Genomic DNA, 21515 nt, shown 5'->3' on the forward strand with positions numbered 1-21515 from the left:
AACCCGGTGTGTCTCCCTGCCGCGGCCAGCTCGGGCACCAAAGAGGGAAAAGACGCTCTCGTGCAGGTAAGGAAACCGAAGCTGGACACACCCCAGGGCAGGGGACGGCAGTGACGAGGGAAGGTGGGCCCCACAGGTGAGCGCCCAGCCCTCTGGGGTGGTGGGGCGTGGGAGGGAGACGCAGTGAGACGCCCTGCACGAGCTGGAGGGCCTTCCTGACCAGCCTGGGCTCTTCCAGCAGCCACAACAGAGGAAACGGAGGTGCGTCCTCGAGAAGGAGCCCCCTCGGCCCACCCCTCACACTCTCCCTCCTGACTCTCAGGTGGGCCTCCCCCCTCCTCATGGGCAGGGCCTGTCCAGTGCCCACTCTCTGGGAGCTCCTGCCTGTCGCATGTCCAGGGGGGTGGGTCCTCAAGCGGGAGAAGTGCTACGTTGTGCCCGGGCCGGGGCAGCTGGGGCAGCTGGAGAGCACAAAGAAAGAGCCCCCGAGCTCCTTCTGGGGCCATGGCCGGCCAGCCAGGGAGCATTCTCTCTGCTGGGGGACTGGGACCAACCCAGGGCCCACAGCAGGCAGGTGGCTCAGGGGGTCAGGCTGACAGCAGAGCTGGGCTGGGAACACCCTGCGCCTGGTCTCCAGCCCCCACCATCCTGGCCCCCAGCCCAGGAGAGAGAGATGAGGCAGGGGCACACAAAGTACTAAAAACACCTCTTTACTGTTCAAATGCAGCCACGGCGCTCTAGCGTCAGGATGACTGAGCCCCGGACACAGGGACGGAAGGGGGCGGTGGGGCCGGGCTGGGGTCCACCTCGCACCAGGGACCCCCAGCCTGGCTGTTGTCGGCCCGTCCGGGCTGTGGGCGGCGGGTGGTCACTTGGCGCTTGGGAAAGGCCACCTGCGCTGCTGCAACAGCTCTTCCAGGTGGTCGGCCCGCTTCACCGCGGCCTGCAACGTGCCGTCCACCTACAGTCAGGCCCGGTCGTTACCCCCCCGCCCGCCCTCGGGCAGACCTGGCCTCGGGGACCCACCTCATGCTGTTTCCGGAGGCTGCGCACGGCCTCCTCCTTCTTCGCCAGGGCCACCTTCACCCTGCGGGGGAGTGCGTGGTGGGCCGCGGGGCACCGCCCCGGCCAGACCCCGCGGCCGGCATGCAGCTGAGTGCAGCGGGGGGGCCGGGACGGGTCTCCATCCTGGAAGAGCCAGTGGGGCAGCTATGCTGCCCACCCCATCCCAGCCCTGCTGACCATGGGCCTTGGGTCGTCCGAGGGGGTTGGTGACGAGCTGGGACCCCCACGGCCGGCCCCGGGGCCACTGTCCCCAGAACCAGCCTCGGTGAGTCAGAGCCCAGAGTGGGGATCCTGACACACACCGGGAAGGCTCCCTGCTGAGATGAGGAAGCCCCCCCCCAACTCCCGCCTCTCTGGAAGGACTAAGGGGGGTCTCGCGGGGCTGGGGGAGCTGCCCACCACTAAGCCCCTGGGGCTCCGACTCCTCCGCCGCAGGGGCTGCTTCACCCAGGCCAGGGAGACGGGCCCGGGGCGCTCCTGGGGCAGAAGCCAGCCGGGTCCTGCTGGGACGCTTGGTGCTCAGCCGGCTGGGCCCCGGCCACGTGGAGCCCACAGCGGCAGCTGACGGCCCAGCTCTCCATGAGCTGTGAGGAGACGCAGACCCGCAGCCCCCTTCCCCTTCTCAGAGCCAGCGTCCTCCCGTTGGAGCTGTGGGGTCCCACCCCCTCCCCCCCATGCTCCCCGAGGACCCCAAGTCCGGCCCCCGGCCCACCTCCCGTGCACCTCCTGCAGCTCGGCCTGCTTCTCCCGCGTGAGCTGCTCCAGCTCCAGCCTCTGGCGGGCCCTCAGCTCAGCCAGCTCGGCCCTGAGCTGCCGGGTCTCCTCCTCGGAGGCTGCCAGCTGGTCCGCGAACTCCCGGCGGAGCACCTCGGCCAGGCTGCCCCTCTCGCTGACCAGCTGCTCGTTCACCTGGGCCGGCACGGGGTGGGAGTGAGCGGGCGGCCGGGGCGCGCTGGGGCCGCCGCCCGCCCCTTCCCACCCTGCTCACCGCCGTCAGGTGGGCCAGCTCCTTTTCCTTCTGCCGCACCAGGCCCTGCAGACGCTCGCTCTCCCCCTCTGCCTCCCCAAGGCGCCCCTTCAGCTCGGTGCACCGCTCCTGCAGCTTCCGCTCCGACTGCTCCAGCTCTGAAAGCTCCGTGTTGTACTTGTCCCGGATGCGCTGGACGCTGGCGGACAGGGGCAGGGTCAGGGCGCTCCGGGGACTCGGGGCCGTGCCGGGCACCGGTGGGAGAAGGCCTCACCGGCTCTCTGCGGCCCTCTCGCTCTCCTCCCTGGCGCGCGTCATGTCGGCCTCCAGCCGATGGATAACCAGCTCGATCTCCTTATCCCGGTCTCTCCGGATCTCCTCCCTCAGCTCACGTTCCCGGTTCAGTACCCATGCTTCCTATGGGTGCACGGGGCTCAGTGGGGCTAGTGCAGGGTTCCAGGGTGGCGGGACCTGGCCCTGCCCTGGGCCCCACCAGCCCTTTGGTCAGACCCAGGGTGGGACACAGCGTGAGCACCAGCAGCACCGCCCAGGGCTGCTGTCCTGTGTCTGAAAGCAGACCTGGAAACCTCCAAGCCTGCGGACGGGCGGTGAGGGCCCAAATGGGGCAGGCTCTTGGAAGGAAACTTGGAAACTCCCATCAGGCTTCACACCACACTCTTGGACCCAGCTGCCCTGCATCTGCAAACATATCCCACAAATACAGTAACCCCCGTGCATGGTTACGGGCCAGACGGGGAGGCTGCTCAGCCACTGCTGAGGCTCTGTCACCAGGCCAAGGGGCATGGCCTCGTGTGGCCCTGTGCGCCTGTCCACCACGGCCTCATTCCAGAAGCGCCTGGCAGTGCAGGCTAGTGCTTCCTGCGGAAGGCACCAGAAGATGAGGAGGGCAGCCATCTGGGCAAAGGGAGGGTGAGGAACGCCCCCTCTGCCACCAGAGGGATCCGCCCCGGCCCCCCGGTCTCTCCTGGAGCCCCCCTCTGAGAAGGGCTGAACCAGCCCACTTGCATAGCATGCACACAAGTGCGTGACCACCAGTCCCCGAGCAGCCAGAACTGTGCCCACGGGGAGGCCACGAAAGGGGAACCCACGCGTGTCTGTTCTGACACCGGGGGTGCCGGGCAGGAGACTGCTTCCCACTCCCCACCTCCTTCTTGGCGCAGCTGGCCTCCCACATCTGTCGTTCGGCCTCCAACTGGTCCTTCAGGGTCTTCATCTCCATCTGGGGGGCGGGCGGCACCAGAAAAGCTGGCTGGGGAGCCCCGTCGCACGAGCCCAGGCTTGGCCCAGCACCCCTTGCGGCCACCACCCTGGCACCCCCAGAGCGGGCGCTCCCCGCAGACCTGGTGCCGGCACTCCTGCTCCTCTCTCCCCTTCTCGAACTCGGCCCTGAGAGCCCGGCCCTCGGCCGCGCTGCTCTCCTCCAGCTGCTGCCGCAGCTCCTCCAGCTCCGCCCGCTGCCTGCGGGCCGGGGAGAGGTCAGCACGTGCAGGGCGCAGCGCTGGGTGCGGGGCAGGGGGCGGGGTGCGGGGCAGCGGGCGGAACCCCCTCCCGGTGGCACCTGGCCGCCTGCTGGCCCAGCCGCTCCTTCTCCTCGGCCACCTCTCCGTAGAGCCGCCGCCGCTGCTGCTGAAGGGCCCGCTGCTCTTGCTCCACGTGCTGCTCGAAGCTGTGGGACCAGAGGCTCGGCGCGGGGCTGGGGGCTCCCACCACGGCCACCCACCCGCACCCGCACCACCCGGCGTCACCTGCAGCCCTCACGGGGCTCGTCCTGCCCCCTGGGTCTCCTGCCCTGGCACCAGCCTCCGAGCGAGCGTCCGGCGTCTGCCCCCCCCCCCCCCCGCAGGGTCTGTCCCCGGGCAAGGCCCACCCCGGCGGGGACACGCACCGCTGCTGGGCGCGCTCCCGCTCTTGCTGGCCCAGTGCCTCCTTCTCCCGCTGCAGATGCTCCCGAAGCTCCTCCACCTGGCGCCCGAAGCGCTGGGCCGCCCGCGAGTCCGCCTGCAGCAGCTCCTCCTCGTGCAAGCTCTTGAGCTTCTTCACCTCCTGCTTGTGCTTGGCGATCAGCTTCTGGATCTCAGGCTCCAGGCCTGGAGGGAGGGCACCGCACTGCAGGGGCCTGCCCCTCGGCTCCTCGGTGGCCGGGGACACCTGACCTCTGCCCGCTCTGCTGACCCCTGCCCCGGTGCTGTAGGGAACCCCCCGTTATCCCCCACTGTGACACCAGGGCCGCAGCCCAGCCAGGGGATCCCCCACCCCGGCCACCCCAGAGGCTCCAGCCCAAAGCACAGCCGAGACCCGGGGCTCACCATCCCTCCCCCCACACGGGGCTCCCCCAGGTGCAGGGCTCCCCGGAGGAGGGATCACTGGGGAAGAGGGTGTCCGGGGGCAGGAGGGCTGGGTGCGGGCTGGGCATCAGCAGCCACAGCTGGGGTGCTCCATCAGGCCTCAGACTCACTCTCTAAGCAGGGGGGCGGCCACAGTCCCAGGTGGCAAGGAACCCAGGGCCCCCCTACGCTCCCACCCGGCGCGCTCCCCTGGAAGGCGGAGGAGTTCAGGGGGCAGAGGGAAGACAAGCCCATCCTCCTGGACCCGCCCTTTGTCCCGGGTCCACCGAGGCTATAACCGAAACCACCGTCCCTGCTCAAAGATCCCCCGTGGCTGCCCTGGGCCGTGTGGCCTGTCAGCCTGTGACCAGCTCTGGGGGTGGCCGGTCCCCACCTCGGACTGTAATCTCCTTGATTTTTCGGGTTTTCTCATTGATCCATTTCTCCCTGCGGACTTTCTCGGTGGCGCTCATTAGTTCTTTGAGTTTCTTAATCTCCTGCCACCAAGGAAACAGGAAGTCCACAGAGCAGCTGTGAGGAAGGGGGGAGACACACAAATCCCCGCCCTGGGCCATCCCTTGCCCTGCACGCGCCAGTGATCCTATCCTGCTCTCCCCAGACATGGAGGCAGGATCCAGTCTGGAGGCCTGAGGTGGGGGGCAGGAATGGCTGCAGAGGCCCCACTGGGGTGCCCCTGAGTCCCCAGCCCCGGCTGTCCCCTGCGGTGGCTGGGGGGCACTTTAAAAATGTTGGCGCAGAGCGCCTGGGCGGCTCAGTCGGTGAAGCGTCTGACCCTTGGTTTCGACTTGGGCCATCATCTCAGGGTCGTGGGATCAAGCCCCGCGTGGGGAATCTCTGCTCAGTGAGGCGTCTGCTAGAGATTCTCCCTCACCTCTGTCCCTCCTGCTTGTGCACGCCCTCTCTCCCCCTAATAAGTAAATCCGAAAAGTAAAAACAATGCTGGTGCTACAGCCCTGCAGGGTCAGCTCTGGGCCTGGGGACCATCGCCGCCCACAGCATGGGCGGCGTAGCCGAGGTGGGGCAGCCTGTGGACGGCGGCTGCCAGCAAAGCCGGTTGAAGCAGGGGCCTGGTTGTCGGCCAACAGAGCCGGGAGAAACACGTGCGGTCCCCCCGCCCAGGGGCCCAGAGCTGGGACAGCTCAGGCTCGCACACGGCCAGCACCTGAGCCCTCCCTCCTCGTATGTGACACGGAGGGGTCCTGCGAGCCCCTCGGCCCCCACCCCAGGGTCTGGCACCCAGTGGGCCAGAGGAAAGCAGCAGCTCCGGTGGCAGGAGGGGACCGAGACTGGTGCTGGGGCGGGTCCCCCCTCCCCGGCCTGGCCCACTGGCTGGCGCCCTGGGCGCGGGGCACAGGCCCGAAACTCCGCCTGGCTCCGAGGCTGCATGCCGGGCCCCGGGGTCTCGTTCACGAGCCCCGCGACTCTCATGCTCTGAGGCTGCCCTTTTCTGGGGCGGGCGGGCACGGACCCCCTCCCACGGGGGCTGAGCGCACAGTGGGGCTGGAGGCCGGCTGCAGGGACAGCGGGGGAGAGCTGGCCAGTCCGGCCGAGGGGCTCACCAGCTCGTGCTGCTCCTGCACCTGGGCCTCCCTGTCCTTCTGCCTGTCGCTCCCCTGCTTCAACTCGGCCAGCGCAGCCTCACACCTGTCGGCCAGCACCTTCTTTTCCTCAATCAGCTGCAATCAAGGGCCGGAGCTAGAGCTGCCGCGTGACCACCGAGTGCCGAGAGGCTGTGGGGGACCCCGGGGCAGGGGCCACGGCAGCGGGGGAAGCACCCAGCGATATCTCAGACGAGCCCATCAAGCAGTACCCACAGGGAGGGTGCCGCCCATTTCCACAGAAGGGAGGAGGCCCAGCAAAGAAGGCCCGTGGGCCTGGAACTCTCCGTGACGCTCAAGCCCGTCTGGAACCCGACGACCCCACGGGCCCAGCTGGTCCTGACCCCTCTCCCCTGGTGCCCCGTGGTCCAGCCAGAGGTACCTGGTCGATGAAGGCCAGGTGCCGCTGGATGGTGGCCTCGTAGTGGTCCCTCTGCTGGCGCAGCTGCCGGCCCAGCTCCTTCTTGGTCTCCTTGACCCGCCGCACGGTCAGGTCCCGCTGCTGCACCTGTAAGGGGCGCCAGGAGGAGCGGCTGGGCAGGGGACGCCAGGAGGGGGAGACGGTGGGGGGGGGGGCCTCCCAGGGAGCAGCGCCAGCAGGACACACCCGGGCTGGTGAGCAGGGCCTGCGTGGTCACGGCCCCCTGCATGTGTGTGAGGATCTGCCAGGCTGGGGTGGTGGGGACGTTACCAGAGCTCTCTGCAGCAACCCCACGGCCTGCTTCTTCTCTTCCACCTCTAGCTTCAGCCGCATTACAGATGTGCTCCCCATGGACGCGAGCTCCAGGCACCCCTCCTGTGACACCAGCCCCTGGGAAGGCAGCATACGTCAGGCAGGCCCCAGTCACCTGGTGAGGACCTGCCGTCCCTCCCTGGGGCCCCTCCACACCTGGGGGGCTGAGGCTGGCCGGTCCTGCCCCGACTTCTCCACCTCCATCTCGTGCAGAAAGCTCATGATACTCTGCAGCTTGGCCTCGGACAGCAAAGTCCCATCTTCAGGGGGACCGGTGCACGTGCTGAGCTTTCCAAATTTCTCCAGGTTGTCAGCAGTCAGCGAGCTGGCATCGTCCTCCTCCTACAGGGGAGGGAGCACAGAAGCAGGGGCCGCTGGGGCAGCCGAGGACACTGGGCTGGGCCTCCAGGAGCCACTCAGGGACCTGGGGAGGATGGGGAGGGCAGGGGAGGATGGAGAGGAGCGAGTGCAGGGACAGCTGGGGAAGGCGGCCAGACGTGGTCTGGAAGGAAGGGCCTCTCAGGCTGCCCAGATGCTTGCGGGCCGAGGGCACCACGGGCAGAGAGGCGGCACCCACTCCCCACCCCAGGGTTACTCTGGGCGTCCTAACAAGCCCCATCTGGCCCTCATTAGGGTCCCGACTGAAGCAGGCAGGAGCCCCTGTGACCTGTGCGGATGCAGCCCCCAGTCACCTCGTCGGTCCAGGAGTATTTGTCCTTGTGGTAGGCCCTGGGGCAGGACAGTGGCTCGGGCTCCTCCTCCAGCAGCTTGAGCGTGTCCAGCAGCTCATCGAGGGTCGCCCTGGACTTGGCCCTGCCCCTGGCAGGACCCACCACCTCCAGATCCTCACTGGCCACATCCCGGGAGCTGGCACCCTGCAGTGGGCACGTAGGAGGGAGAACCACGAGGCCACTGGGGACCACCAGAGAGCCGGGGTGGGAGGCTGGGGGGGGATGGGGAGCCGCAAGAGGGGAGGCCTCCTCCGCACAGGCTCACGCCCACGTAGCCACATGGACCAGGCTCATCCCGACCCACCTCCAGGGAAAGCAGAAGGATGACTGGGTGGGATGCCCCTGGGCCTGGCCTCCTCGCCCCTAACCTCCGGGCTTCCTGGTCCCTTCTGTAGGCACACACACGGGGCCCCACACCGGAGCATCTACGAACACCCGATGGAATTCCAGAGCAACCCATGAGACCCCTTTCTGCACTGGAGCAACAAGACCCATTCTGGGCAGGCTTTCCTGGCACCAGTGACCCCACGGCCACGGGGGGGCCGGCTTGGGCCACCTAGGCATGGATGCCCCCTGAAGCTGAGGCCGGGGAGGGCAGACAGGAGGAGCCATATGGACACCTGAGGCTTGTCTTCTGGAAATTTCCGGGGCTCTGGGGATGAGTTGGAAGCAGACTGGCAGGGTTCCTCTGGGCCCGCGGTTCGGAAGCCAGCCCCTGTGCAACACAGCACAGCATTGGCCCCCCGCCCCGGGCGTCCCCCTAGCTGGGGGTGGCAAATCTGGGGAGCCCTTGAGAAGAGGCCACACACAGGGGAGGCGGAGCACGTGACAGCAAGAGCCACGGCAGACTTCATGTGGAACACAGGGAACGTTAGGGAGCCCTGACCTGGGCTGAAGGGTCAGGGGAACAGGTGTGACCCCAGAACTCTTGGTCTCCCCCATCGAGCTCCAGAGGAAGAGGCGCAGGAGCAGAAAGGCAGGGCCTAAGGGTCTGCTGCACAGTGCAGCAGCGACACAGGGGGCTGGGGGACATCAGCAGAGGCCACAGCCCTCCAGAGGGAGGGGGCAGGGGTGTCTGCACTGGGCTCAGGGCGGGGCAATGCCCTCAGGGCGCAGAGCTGGGGCACGTGCAGGACGGCCTCCAGGCTCTGCTGCGCTCACCGGTGTTGTTGGCCTTGTGGGTCTGCGGGGCGTGAGCGGTGCCCCCCGGTCTGGGGGCTGGCTCCCGGGCGGGCCGGGGCTTCTCCATCTCCCAGGCCTCCTTCAGCAGCCCAGGCTCAGGGTCACCTGACTTCTGGGCTCGCTTCTGCTGCAGCTCCTGCCATGAGGAGCACCTCTGAGCACCCTCGCCTGGACACAGCCAGGCCCCTCCACCCCCGCTATGCCCAGCTGCCCTGGGGCCCAACGTCCAGGGGCTTGGGGAAGGAGGAATCAGGAAAGGCAGCAGGCAGGGGTCCCCCAGGGCACAGGGGGTGGACCCGGCAAGCGTCGTTTGCTGCGTTGGCGCTGGGCTCCCCATGCTGCTCAGGCCACCCCAGGCACCTGAATGGCCGCTCGCCTGGCCTGGCGTGCCTTCTCCTCCCGGACCTTCCTCCTGGCCGCCTCCTTCTGCTGGTGCAGGCCCAGGATCCCCTCTCCCAGCTGCTGCCGCTGCTCCTGTGGAAGCCGAACCCACGGCTGGTCTGAATGGGAGGATGGAGTTGCCCAATCCAGACCTGGGCTTCCATAGGACCCCACGGCCCCCTGACCTGCCGTGGGGCGGGGGGGGGGGCAGGCAGCCAGGGGCTCCTCCAGGTGGGGAGACAGCCCTGCCTCTCAGAGCAGGGTCCTGTAGCCGGAAACCGCTCGGACTGCTCGGCCCAGGGTGTCACTGGCAGGTGTGTCCTGACATCCAGGCCCTGACTCAGGGCGGGAGGGAGCAGGGCCCCCAGACGGGGTGCGGACCCATGGGGCAATCCCAGGTTGCAGAAACCCCAGTGTATGTGGCTGGGGCCTCTGGGACTCTGGCCTGCTTCCTCAGGGCACAGCTCTCACACCACACTGACCTCCTGCTTTGATGCTAGCAGGTGCTCTCGGCGGGCAGCTCGGGCTCGGCGCCGCCGCACCTGCTGGCGGTACCATCGCTGGATGGTGACAGCAGCCTGGTTCACCTGGTGGATAAACCTGCGGGGAGGCAGCAGTGCTCAGGATGGAGGCTGGGCCCTGTGCACCCAAAGCAGCTGACTGATGGCCTCTCCCCTCCGCGTCCCCCCAAAGGCCCAGGCGGGCAGAGAAGCCAACAGCTGCACATTCCCGCAGAAACGAAAATGCCCATCCACAGACGCTCACCACCAGAAATGACCCCGAGGCCCGCGGCTGGGCTGTGGGTGAATGCTGCAGTCCCGACAGTGGAAGCTATTCACAGACAGAGAGCCACACTGACCAGAGACGGGCCCCGGGCCTAGTGCTCCAGCCAGAGCATTCTAGAAGAGGCAAAGCCCTAAAGGGACAGCTGGGCGTGGCCAGGGTCAGGCCTGGAGAAACCGGATACAAGGCCTGCAGGTGGCAGGGTGGGGGGGATTCTGGGGGTGACAGACCTGTGTCTTGGCGGCCGCACGCAGGTGCCCAAGCTCACCACACTACGTGCCGTATGACACGCGTGCATTTTACTGCCAGTCAATTCGAGTCAGAAAAGCTGCGTAAACTTGACAAAGTCTTCCCCTTGGCTCTCCGGACCATTTAAAGTCCGTAACAGAACATCCAGGACACGGACGGTCGCCGGCCCAGGGACAGGGGCAGAGAGGGGCCCGTGCGGCTGACACAGGGCCCGGGGGGTGCACGGAGCTGCAGGCTCCGGCCTCACCCACTCCTCCTCCAGGTCTGCTCCCCAGGCTCCAGCAGGACAGCAGCAGTGACTGGATCACCTGCAGCTTCCTGACCAGGACCAACGCCGTGGACTGGGGGCCACCGCAGAAGGCACCCTGAGATTGTTGGTGCTTTCTTTAGTTTCTATATCTTCCTTCCATTTAATGCTTTTTTAATTAAAAGCTTTAGTGAGCTACAACTGACACACTATAAAACTTATTCATCTTAAGTATACCGTTCGATGATTCTGCATAAACTGACCCACGTGTATGACTGCCGGTGTGACCCAGGTTTGGAACATTTCCATCACCCCGAAAAGATACCCCCCTCTTCTTGCTGTCCGCGGCCACAGGCGGCTGGGGCTGTACCAGCCCCTCTGCAGACTTGCCTCTTCTTCACACTTAGTACAAACGGGCCTGGACGACATGGGAGCTTGTCCGCGTCCATGTTTGAAAACAATCATTCAAGTGGAAATTCCTATCAGGGGAGCTTCAGGCCCCCTCCTGGCCCCCAGCCCCTGGTCACCTCTCGGCCTCCTCCTCTGTCACCTCCTTCCGTCTGAGCGGGCCCGGGGCGCCCCCGGCGTTGTTCTGGGCCACGTGGCTGCTGCCGGCCAAGTTCTTGTGTGGCTTCGCAGAGCTGCTGCTCTCCCCGCCACCGGTGGCCGCCTTGAGGATATTGCTAACAGGAAAGGGCAGGAATGGCTCGTGGCCGCCTCCCAGGCCCCCTCACAGCCCCGGCAGTCGGCTTGGCCTGCGAGCAGAGGGGGGCAGCCTTGGCTTCATCCCAGGGGGCCTTGGGCTGGAAGGAGGCACCCACAGGACATGAGTGGCGGGCACAGCCTGCTCCCCAGTCTCGAATGCTAGCTGATCCCCCCACAGGGCCCGTTTGGCAGCACCCAGGGCTAATGGGCTCTTTCCATTCAAAAAAGCAAAGAGATCTCAAGAGTCGCAGGATCCCAAAGCCAGACAGTGACCCCAGACACCCCATGAGCACTCCCTGCCTCCCAGTGTGCAGGAGGCGTGGAGCGACACACACAGGCCTGCACCAGACTCAGCCAGGGGGCTGGAGACTCTGGGGGCGGCTGCAGCCTCCTCAGCAGGACCGCAGGCCGGGGGTGAGCCCCAGGCCCGCCTGACTGCCCGTGCAAGTCCGGTCAGAATGTGGCCTCCCTGGTGCCCCTTGTGGGCACAGCCTGCCCCCATTCGGGCTCTTCACCGTGCACGGGCTCCCACACCCGCCCCAGACTGGAGCCAGGCCTTACTTGAGGGAGGGAGCCATGTGGTTGGAGCTCTTGGGGGGCGGCGCCTTGTCCGGGGGTGTGTAGTGGTTGTGCACCATGCTGGTGACGCAGTTGCCCACAGCGCCCTTATTGCTCCTGCCAGAAGAGACCGGAGCGGTGTCAGGCTCCGGAGGCGGCACAGAGCCCCGGGGCATGATCACCACAGCATCATCCAAGCGTCCCCGGGGGCCCCTCCACGGCCACCACACCAACAGTGGGGGCTTCTCAGGACCTGGGAGAGCCCCGCCCCTGGTGTTCCACCGAGCAGAGCCCGAGGTGGGCTGTGAAAACCCAGGCCCCTGACAGTGGACACGCCTGCTGGTCACAGACCACCAGTCCATGGAGCATAGGCCTTTCTGTGCCGATGAGACAGGACAGGAGACACACAGGCCTCTCTCTGCCCCCCTCAAACCCACCGGAGGGAACACACACGGTACAGACACATGTGGACAAAGGGAATGTGGAGGAGAGAGCCACGAGCACGTGACCACAGTGCTCTACAGGATGAGAAGCAGAAGGGCCAGTGGTAAGTGACACGGGGAGGGAGGGAGATGCCCGGGGCGCAGGGGCGGCTGCTGTGCCCCCTAGGACCCCACGGGGCGCAGGAAGTGGAGATGCCCGGCTCTTCTAAAGCAACACTGCGACCCCTTCCTCACGGCCGGCAACCTGGCACCAAGCCCGTCCCTCGGCTCCAGACAGGAGGCTGGCTCTCCCGGTGTGTGTGCCCAGCAGGACGTCCCCACCCCCCACTCCCGGCGGGGCGCGCAGGCAGGAGGCCAGAGACTCCCTCCCGGGAGAGACGAGCAGCCCAGAGAAGAGCCCCAGACGCCGACAGGTGCAGCTCCCCGAGACGGCAGCCTGGCCCCTGCGCCGTCGCCCCGGTGTGAGCCGCCAGACAACTTGGAGGGCCTCCCTCGCAAGTGCTCTGCCAGACATCTGAGGACAGACGCGCATGCGAAGGGCTGACAAACAGGAGAGGGTGTCTCCGAGAATCCATCCCGGCAACCGGGCTGTGCCGACACACGTTTAACAGCCTGTTCTCTGCAGGAAAAGCTCATTTGTCGTGTTTGCGGATTTCAATACTCCCAGCGCAGCTGACTTGAGACGCGTGTGGAGTCGGGGCGAGCGCACAGCCCGCCTCCTGCCTGGCTGCCTGGTGTCGTCAGAGGGCGACTGAGAACCACCGCCCCCGGAGAAGGAGGAGCTTGTGGGACCGAGGACCACGCAGCTTGGCCACGCGGGGACGGAGGCAGGAGCAGGCCTGCAGCACGGGGGTGCGCGGGGCCCCTGGCCCCAGAGCTGAAGGCAGACTGTAGAGTCCGCCCGGGAGGCCCGCCGGGCCAGCGGCGCACTCACGGGGGAGCGGAGCAAAGAAAGGGAACGAAACTGGCACGGAAAACACAGGACGACATCTGCTGGGACCGGGCAGCACGTGTCCGGGACGGGGCCCCCCCGAGGCCAGCAGGCGAGTGGGGAGGACCCAGGGCAGAGGGCCAGCACCTCGAGATTCCACGCAGGGAAGTGAGGGGGCGACACAAAACGCTGCTCGAGAGAACGCAGGACCCAGAAAAGGACCAGGGATCGGGGCAGAGGACTCCCCGGCGGCTGTCCATGGAGCCCGAGCGACAGCTCTGGTGGCTCTGCCGACCAAACTCCGGGTCAGCTCAAGGGTGACGGCGTTGTTAGGCCCACAGGCAACCTCAGCATCCTTGCCGGGAGCCTGCAGGAGGGTGTGCTCACGGAAGATGGGGACAGAGGGCCCACACGGAGGCGGGGGCGGCGGGGGGCAGCCTGTGGGCATGGGCGTGCGGCCCGCAGGGAGGGCGGCCAGTCCGACCCAGGTGAGGGGGGAGAAGCCAGGCTCCGAGGGGTTTCTCCAGAGCAAGGTGGACAGGGAGGGCCCCTGCTGTCGAGTCTGGGACACGTGGCTGGGACACAGACAACCAAGTGGGAAAATTGAACTCTGGGAAAAACACCAGCCTGTCCCAAATGTCGACAGGCCCCTGGGGCGCGGCGCTGCTCTAAGGCGCGTGTCTTCCCCAGTGCGCCCTCCTGACTGCAAACACAAGCATGACCCCTTAGTATAAACGAGGGCCCTGGGGCCCAGGGAGGTTAAGTAACTTGCCCCAAGGCCCACAGCAAAAAAACAAAACAAAAAAACCATGCAAAATCAGAATTCGGGCCGGGCAGAGCTGGTGTCGGTCCCTGCGTGGAAATGCAACCACAGAGACTGAGGCGCATCCGCCGGTGCGGCCCTCCCCGGGTGGTGGGTAGAGGGAAGATGTGCTCGCGTGCAGCGCAGGCCACAGGAGAGCAAACCCCGCCCTCCACGCAGAACACAGTCAGCGAGGAGCAACAATGGTGTAGCTTTGATAAACGCCTCCTAGAAAACACCAGAAACAGCCCGACAGCAGATGCCCCTGGGGAGCAGGACTCGGGGTGGGGAGGGAAGGGCAGCGGGTCTGCTAGTTTTCATCTTAAGGTGCGGTCCAGCTCCATGTTTTAGTTGTGTACGTGCATCACTGATAGAAATTACAATTAAATTTTCACTTAAATTCTTGAGTCAAACCAAGAATTCTTGCTGCACCGACTCTGGGGAACGGTCCCGGAGAACCTCTCTCAAAGACCGTTCCTTTGATAAACGGCTGTCGCGTTGGAAGTTCTGGCGCTGAAGCGAATGTATCTCCTTGTCCCTCTGCCCACGGCGAGGGGGACCAGCTCCCCTGACAGCCCAGGGCAGCCATGCCGAGCCCGCTTTCCTCCATGGCTTCTCCAGGCCACCCGCCCATCCCGACGATTCCTGGCCAGCAGCCCCATCGGCCGAGGCCGCAGCCTGCCCGGCCCTCTGCAGACCCCACCATGTTGGCCATCGCTCTGCACGTGCCTCGTTCTGTCCCACTGTGGGCGGCACGGTTGACCAGGGACCACCAGGGCCTGCACGCGGACCCGCTGTTGGCACGCAGCGAGCAGGAATGGCCCCAGGAAACAGGCTCTCCCCTCCTGAGATGCGGAGGCCGAGCCTTATACAGTGGCCCGTGGCCCCACATGACCCTCACCAGGCCTGACCTCTTTGGGAGCGAAGCCGGGCATCTCGGGCCGTCTGGAGGCAAGCTGCCCCGCAGAGGAGAGGGCGGGTGGGGGTGTGCCCCCTCTGAGCTCCCTCCCCAGGCCAGAAGAGCCCCTGCCTAGTGTGCAAGATGCCACCCTGCAGCCTCCTTCCCTGGGCCCTTGGGTGGAGAAAGCCAGCCACTCATTGCCTCATTCATTCGTTCATTCATTCCAGAGCACGCAGGTCCTGCCACGAATAAGACAAACAGCGCCCTCCTCCAGGGGCTTCAGGTGCCTGGGGCCACGCAGAACGCCTACAGCAGGTCCCACCTGTTGTTGGCAGTGAAGTTGGGGGCCAGAGGAACGGTGCACTCCCTCTTCCGTGGGCCCACCGGTGCGTCGACGGTGCTAGGACTCTGGGAGTCGGGTGGCAAGGTGAAAGCCCTGGGCTGGTCATCCTGTCGGTGACACGGTAGCCACCTCAGACCAGGACATGCTGCACAGGCCACGGACCCCAAGCCCCTGGCGTGTCCCCCACAGCCTCACCCACAGACAGGATGGCCCAGGGGGCTGGGAGTTTCTGTGCCCCTCCTCCACCTGTCACGCTGTGATCAAAGCCGGCTAACACTGACCCCCTCCCCACCACCGGCCCCGCCCTCAGGTGCAGCCAGAACAAGGCAGGAACCAGGCGTCCCTCTCAGAGGGACACTTAGACTCAGCCACTGGCCCTTACCAGGACGTTCCACGTGGCTCCCTTCTCGCTGGGAGCCTTGCTCAGACCAGCCAGCCTCTTTGTCCCAGCAGAGCTGCCCTCGAAGAGGGTCAGGAAGTGGGGGCGCCCAGCCGGCCTGTGTCGGGAGAGGGGATGGCAGGCAGGAACGGTCAGCCCAGGGAGGCCCGCTCCAGGAGTGCAGACGGGCGGGTCTTCCGCGGGGATGGGAGGAGCCAGGTCAGCCCAGCGGACTCCTGTCCCCAAGCCCGGGGCTCGGCGCAGCACTGCTTAGCTGTAATCTGACAACCCTGCCTGAAGGAGGGGCTCCCACCCGAGCCACAGCCACCCCCACGCCCACGTGAAGGGCGCAGCAGGGACAGAGGCAGAGAAGCAGGCGGGGGGGTGCTGGCCTGGGGCTCCGCGTCTCCACTCGCAGATACAAAGGGGTAAGACGCGTCCCGCCTGCCTGCCCCCCTGCCCCCCACAGGGCTGGCCTGAGTGCAGGTCACATCAGGCCCCGGTGCCCAGGCTGGGCCCTACCTGATGAGGCTGGAAGGGGGGCTGACAGAGGCAGGAAAGGAGCGTGCTGGGGGCTACCTGAAGGGGCCGGTCCAGGCCTGGCGGGCTGGCGGCTGGTGGACCTGCGTGGTGCTGTTAGATCTACGAAGGTTGTTGATGGTTCGGGAACCTCCAGGCCCCTCCTGTAAAAGGAAGAAACAAGAAACCCCATGGCGCAGGCTTCACTCACCAGTTCACACCGTGCCACGCCAGGCCTCGGAAAACGGATTTAGGGAGAGGAGAGGGGTCTCCTGGTTCCTGCGGACAAGAGTAGCGGGGGGTCCTGGGCAGGGCCCGCTGAGCTGGCCCAGGTCCTCGGCCTCTCGAAGCCTCGTCTTCCTCGAACAACGCGGGAACCCTTCGTCCCTGGCTGGTGAGGGTCCGGGAGGAAGTGTGTGGGGCTTGACCCGGGAGTTCCGGCAACGGCTGCTGGGCCTGGTGCTCGTGGTCATCCACTACCCGAGGAGCATGGCCACCCCACTCCGGCCAAGAACCTGCGGCCGGCCTGCCCACCAGGCTTTCTTCAGGGCCGCTGGGAGCTCATCTCCTCCCCCAAAGGTTGCCCTCTCCTCGAGGACGCAAATAAACCCAATGTTGGTGGAGCAAGAGGGACCGAGAGGTTGGTGGCAGCAGGATTTAGGCTCTGCCTCAGGCTGAGCCGACCCTTGACCGACCCTGGCCTTGACCTCTTTGTGAGTTAGGTCTCTGGTCTACAAGCGGGAGTCCCTCCTGAGCCTGGGGCGGCCACAGGCAACGACAGGACAACAGACATGTGGAATGCCTGCGGAAGGGCGGGGGGACTCTGCAGGAGGTGGGGGCAACGCAGGGGCAGCGCAGGGACACCCACACACCCCCGGCCCCAGCACTCACCAGCGCCTTCCTTCTCGGCTCACTGCCCGTGACCACAGAGAAGGAGCGAGCAATGGGCTTGGCGGTGGAGGCACTGTTGGGGCGCCAGGTCACGGGTGGAGGGAGGCCGGTCAGGCTCAGGTCCACCCCTTCTGAGCTGCCCTCAGGGGCGCCGGAGGGACCGCTGGTGGCCCGGGAGCCCTTCATGGAGGCTGAGCAGGGCCTGAGCAAGCAAGAAATGCGCTGGCACATCCTCTGAGGAGCCAGGCCTCCTCACACACCACCTCCCGCCAGGTCAGGGAGCCCGCTGCCACCCAGCCACCTCCTCGCTGGGTGGGCAGGGGTCCCTTTGTCAGAGCAGGACCCGGGGCCGAAGTGACGGCTCTCCAGAGGGACCCTGCCCGAGGGTGGCCGGGGGCAGCACTGAACCACCCCCCCGCCCCCGCCCTGGGAGAGGCTTTCCACCCCTCTGAGCACTCTTCCTTCGTCTGTAAGATAGCTGTCACAAAGTGCCTGTTCCTGGGGTTGTCCTGAGGTTTGGACAAGGCAGCTGCTGTGAGGCTGGCCTGCAAGAGGCTCCATGGCAGACGCTCTAACTGGGACGTGGTCTGATTCATGCTGTCCGACCCAGGGTCCCCAACTCTGGTCCGCGGTCTGGCCATGGAACCCCTGCGCTTCCCCAGAGCCCCCCAGAGCGCCCCGACTGTGGCATCTGCTCCTCACTTCTAGCCCCCCCACCAGCACCAGCCACCCTTCCGTCTCCCTGGCTACCCCTTCCTCTTCCCAACCTCTCAAGTCAGAGAGTCCCCAAGCTCAGCCCTGGCCTCCCCTCCACCCAGCCTCTCACCTGGGGGCCCACATCTGGTCTCCAGGATTCAAACAGAGGCTGACGGTTCCTGGCCCCCTTCTGTTCCCTAATTCCTGACTCAGGACCAGCTGTGCATCTGGCGCCTCAGCCCCAAAAACACCAAAGGAGAACCCTGACGTCTGCCTCTAGCTGCCCCCTCCCCAGGAGTCATGTAACCCAGACCATTTGTAACTGGCTCAAACCAAGGACCTAGATCTCATGCTGACATCTTCTCTTCCCCACCACACCTGCTGCTGGTGCCCTCTCCCCACGCACCCCTTCCCTCCACAGACTCTCCTAGAACCTGGACAAGCACACAGTCCCTCCTCCAGCCCCTCCCCACGTGGCAGCCGGAGCTGATCTTTTTCCACCAGGTCTCAGATCACCCCGCATCCCTGCCCAAAACCTTCTGAGGGCCCCCCGGCACAGAGAATAAAGTCTAAACCCCCAACACCCCTCAGATCTGACCGTGCTCTCTCTGTGACCTCCTCACTGCCCCCCGTTGCCCCTCGCTCTGCTTCAGCCAAACCAGCCATCCTGCTGCTCCTCAAACTGGGCCAGTCTGTTTCCATCGCAAGCCCATGCACCTGCGGCCCCTCTGCCTGGGCCCCCTTCCCTGGGACGTCCCCGGGCTCCCCCTCCACTCACAGAGCCACGGGTCGCCGTCACTTTGCTCCCTCCTCCTGCTCTGTTTTCCTTCACCTGGCCACACAGGTCGGTCTGCCCTTGTCTCACTCCTCGTAAGAACATCAGCACCACGAGGACGGGGACCAGGTAGCCCCGGCCCCTGGCACGTGGCAGGCACTCAAACAACAGGAGTAGAGGAGTGCATGAACCGGCAGCACCAAGAATGACCACGGAGGAAGGAGCACAGCCCTCCCTGCCACGGAGGACTCTGGTGGGCCAGCAGGCACACACCATTACCACCCCGGGTTCAGTGCCTCGGCCTCCCCCGTGCACATAGTGGGGGCCCCCTGGCCAGAGGCCAGTGCCTCTGTTCTCTAGCGTGGAGCACAGAACTGTCCCTGCCATCCACTCATGCACTTCCGGTTGTGCGGTTGATTTTAACCCCTTCCTCTCCCCAGGGCGCTGGCCGGACCCAGGCTGGCCGGCTGAGCCGCTCGGGCAGCATCAGCGCGCGGGGCTCTGGGACGGCAAACACAGCCTCTCCCTGGAAACCTCCAGGCCAGACCTCGCCTTGCACACAAAGATGTCTGTCCCAGCACCCGAGCCTCTGCCCAGACTCCTCCACATGCGCTGATGCAGGACCCCCGGCCGCTTCTTCACCGAGCAGCTCCCAGACCCCCAAAGGACTTGGCTCAAGGTGGTGGGACCCGAGACTGCCGACGGGACTCCACCCCCTCGCGCAGGCCCCCCGCCCGCCCCTGCACGGGGGAGAAGAGAGCGGGGAAAGCCTTCACCTGCGCGGGCCCCGCACACCCGCATCCGCGCGAGCCCCCCTCACCTGCGCGGGGACCCCCCTCACCTGCGCGAGCCGGGCCTGGGGCGCGAAGCCTGCGGGGCCGGCCGGCGGGGCACTGTGCGCGGCCCTCCGAGCTGGAACGCCCGGGGCTCAGGCTCTGGGCGGGCAACCTTGCGCCGCGGCCCTGGCGCCGGCTCCGAGGCCCAGGTGACAATGAAGCGGCCGGGCCGCAGGGCGAGCGGCGGCAGCTAGCAACCAGCAACCAGCCACCAGCCGGGCACCTCCTCCCCTGTCCGTCACGGGGGCCCGCCTTTCCTGCCCGCGCCGCCTCCGGATTGGCCGTCCGCTTGGCCGCTCCGGCCGTCCGGAGAGCTCATTGGGCGCCTGGCTGTCCTTCGGGACGTTCAGGCGTGGGAGGAGCCGCGGAGAGCGGAGCCCCCCCCACCTCACCAGGGGCAGCGGGCCGTCGATTGGACCAGCCGGAGAGGGCGGGGCCTCGGCTACCGCGGGGCGGGACCTGGGCGGAGCCTCAGGGAGGCGGGGCGGCGGGGGCCCCTGGGACCCAGCAGCCTGCGCCGACACCCAGGCGGTCCCGGGCGCCCAGTCTCTGGTCACCCACACCGTCGCCGGACTCCCACGAGGTCCCGGGTTCCCACGGCGTCTCCGGGCGCCCCCGCTCGCCCACAATCTCTGGTCACCCACACCGTCCCCCAGGCTCCCACGACGTCCCCGGTCGCCCACACGATCCCCACCCGCCCACGGGATTCCAGGCTCCCTCCTGGCTGAGGCACCACTGAACACGTGGGTCTTGCTGCACAGCCCCTCCCGACAAACCTCCATTTACAGCTGGCACCTGCACGTCCCGGAGGCACGCTGGTGCCCTCAGGCAGCCCTGCCCCAGGACCCGGTCACCGACCCTGCACCCGAGGCCCGCTGCCCTTCGTCTGTCAAGACCGTGCGGTGGTTTCATATCTAGGTCTATGGTTCAACTGAGATTTTGTGTAAGGTGTGAAGTATAGGACGAGTTTTGTGTGTGTGTGTGCATGGATGTCAAATTACCCCAGTACCATCTGTTAGGTTATCCTCTCTCCGCTGAAGTACCTCCACACCTCTGTGGAAAATCAATTGACCATATTTGCATGGGTCTGTCTCTGAACTGTCTACACTGGCTCATTGATCTGTGGGAACTTTCACCACCACCCCCCCCCCCATTAGTGCTGCTGGCAGTCAATCTTCAGATCAGGTAGTGGGAGTCTTTTTGTTCTTTTCTCAAAATTACCTTGGCTATTCAATTTATTTTAACTTTTCCTATTAATTTTAGTTATCAGCTTGTCACCATCTACAAATAAACCCAGCTGGAATTTTGATGAGGATTACGGTGTTGTTTTTTTTAAGATTTTGTCAGAGAGAGCACATGCACAAGCAGAGGGAGAGGCAGGCCTCCAGCCGAGCAGGGAGCCGATGCGGGACTCGATCCCAGGACCCTGGGATCATGACCTGAGCTAAAAGCAGACGCTTAACCAACTGAGCCACCCAGCATCCCTTGATGAGGATTACGTTACATCTGTAGATGGATTTGGGGAGAACTGACGTCTTAAGAATATGAAGGGCGCCTGGGTGGCTCAGTTGGTTAAGCGACTGCCTTTAGCTCAGGTCATGATCCCGGAGTCCCGGGATCGAGTCCTGCCTCGGGCTCCCGGCTCAGCGGGGAGCCTGCTTCTCCCTCTGACCTGCTCCCCTCTCATGCTGTTTCTCTCTCTCTCAAAAAAATAAATAAAATCTTTAAAAAAAAAAGAATATGAAGTTTTCCAATCCATGAGCATGGTATAACTCTCCATTTATTTAGGCCTTCACTGACTTCTTCCATCAGTCTCCTCTATTTTTCAGCATATGGTGTTATTGCTAGTATGCAAAAATACAGTTGGTAGTATGATTTACCCCATAGCCTGTGCCCTTGCTAAACCCACTAATCAGTCTTAGGAATTTTTGTAGATTCTATGGGAGTTTCTACATAGACAGTAATGTCATGTGAATAAGTTTCCCTTCCAATGTATTTGCCCCCCTTTCCTCCTGTTTCATTGAACTGGCCAGGGCTTCCAGTACGATGCTGAACAGAAGTGGTTAGAATGGATAGAACTACCTTGTTCCCAATCTTGGGGGGGGGGGGGAAGCATTCAGTCCTACACCATTAAGTATGACATTAGCTCTGGGACCAGGTGAAAGAAATTGTTATATTTCTCATTTGCAAAGAGTATTTTTCATGAATGAAATGTTGGAATTTTGTCTCTTGCATTTTCTGCATAAAATGTGATTTTTCTTCATAAATGTGTTAATTTGGTGAATTATACTGACACTCAGAGGTCGAACCACCCTTACATCCCTGGATAAACTCCACTTATCGTGACATAATAACCTTTTTATATATTGTTGGATTCATTTTGCTAATATCTTGTTGAGGATAAAAAAAAAACCCAAAACTTATGTTCATGAAG

The 21515-nt window shown here is 64.9% G+C and overlaps 1 protein-coding gene across 1 annotated transcript; it reads right to left on the minus strand.

Annotated features, from left to right (window-relative positions):
* Positions 1-709: 709 nt before the first annotated feature.
* CEP131 (centrosomal protein 131) lies at positions 710-19284 on the minus strand. Its single transcript, XM_027626032.2, has 26 exons — positions 19087-19284; positions 16775-16976; positions 15944-16047; positions 15368-15482; positions 14965-15092; positions 11569-11682; positions 10830-10985; positions 9506-9623; positions 9003-9116; positions 8622-8778; positions 8081-8175; positions 7422-7604; positions 6886-7071; positions 6688-6807; positions 6379-6504; positions 5958-6074; positions 4772-4874; positions 3939-4140; positions 3612-3719; positions 3394-3511; positions 3198-3272; positions 2307-2449; positions 2054-2231; positions 1778-1974; positions 1027-1087; positions 710-943 (listed from the first exon to the last, which is right to left on the minus strand). The coding sequence occupies exons 2-26, from the start codon at positions 16958-16960 to the stop codon at positions 869-871; spliced, it is 3279 nt and encodes a 1092-aa protein (XP_027481833.1). The 5' UTR covers positions 16961-16976; positions 19087-19284; the 3' UTR covers positions 710-868.
* Between the last annotated feature and the right edge of the window lie 2231 nt (positions 19285-21515).

Source organism: Zalophus californianus, chromosome 16, assembly GCF_009762305.2.
Source record: "Zalophus californianus isolate mZalCal1 chromosome 16, mZalCal1.pri.v2, whole genome shotgun sequence".
In the NCBI taxonomy this organism is placed as follows: Eukaryota; Metazoa; Chordata; class Mammalia; order Carnivora; family Otariidae; genus Zalophus; species Zalophus californianus.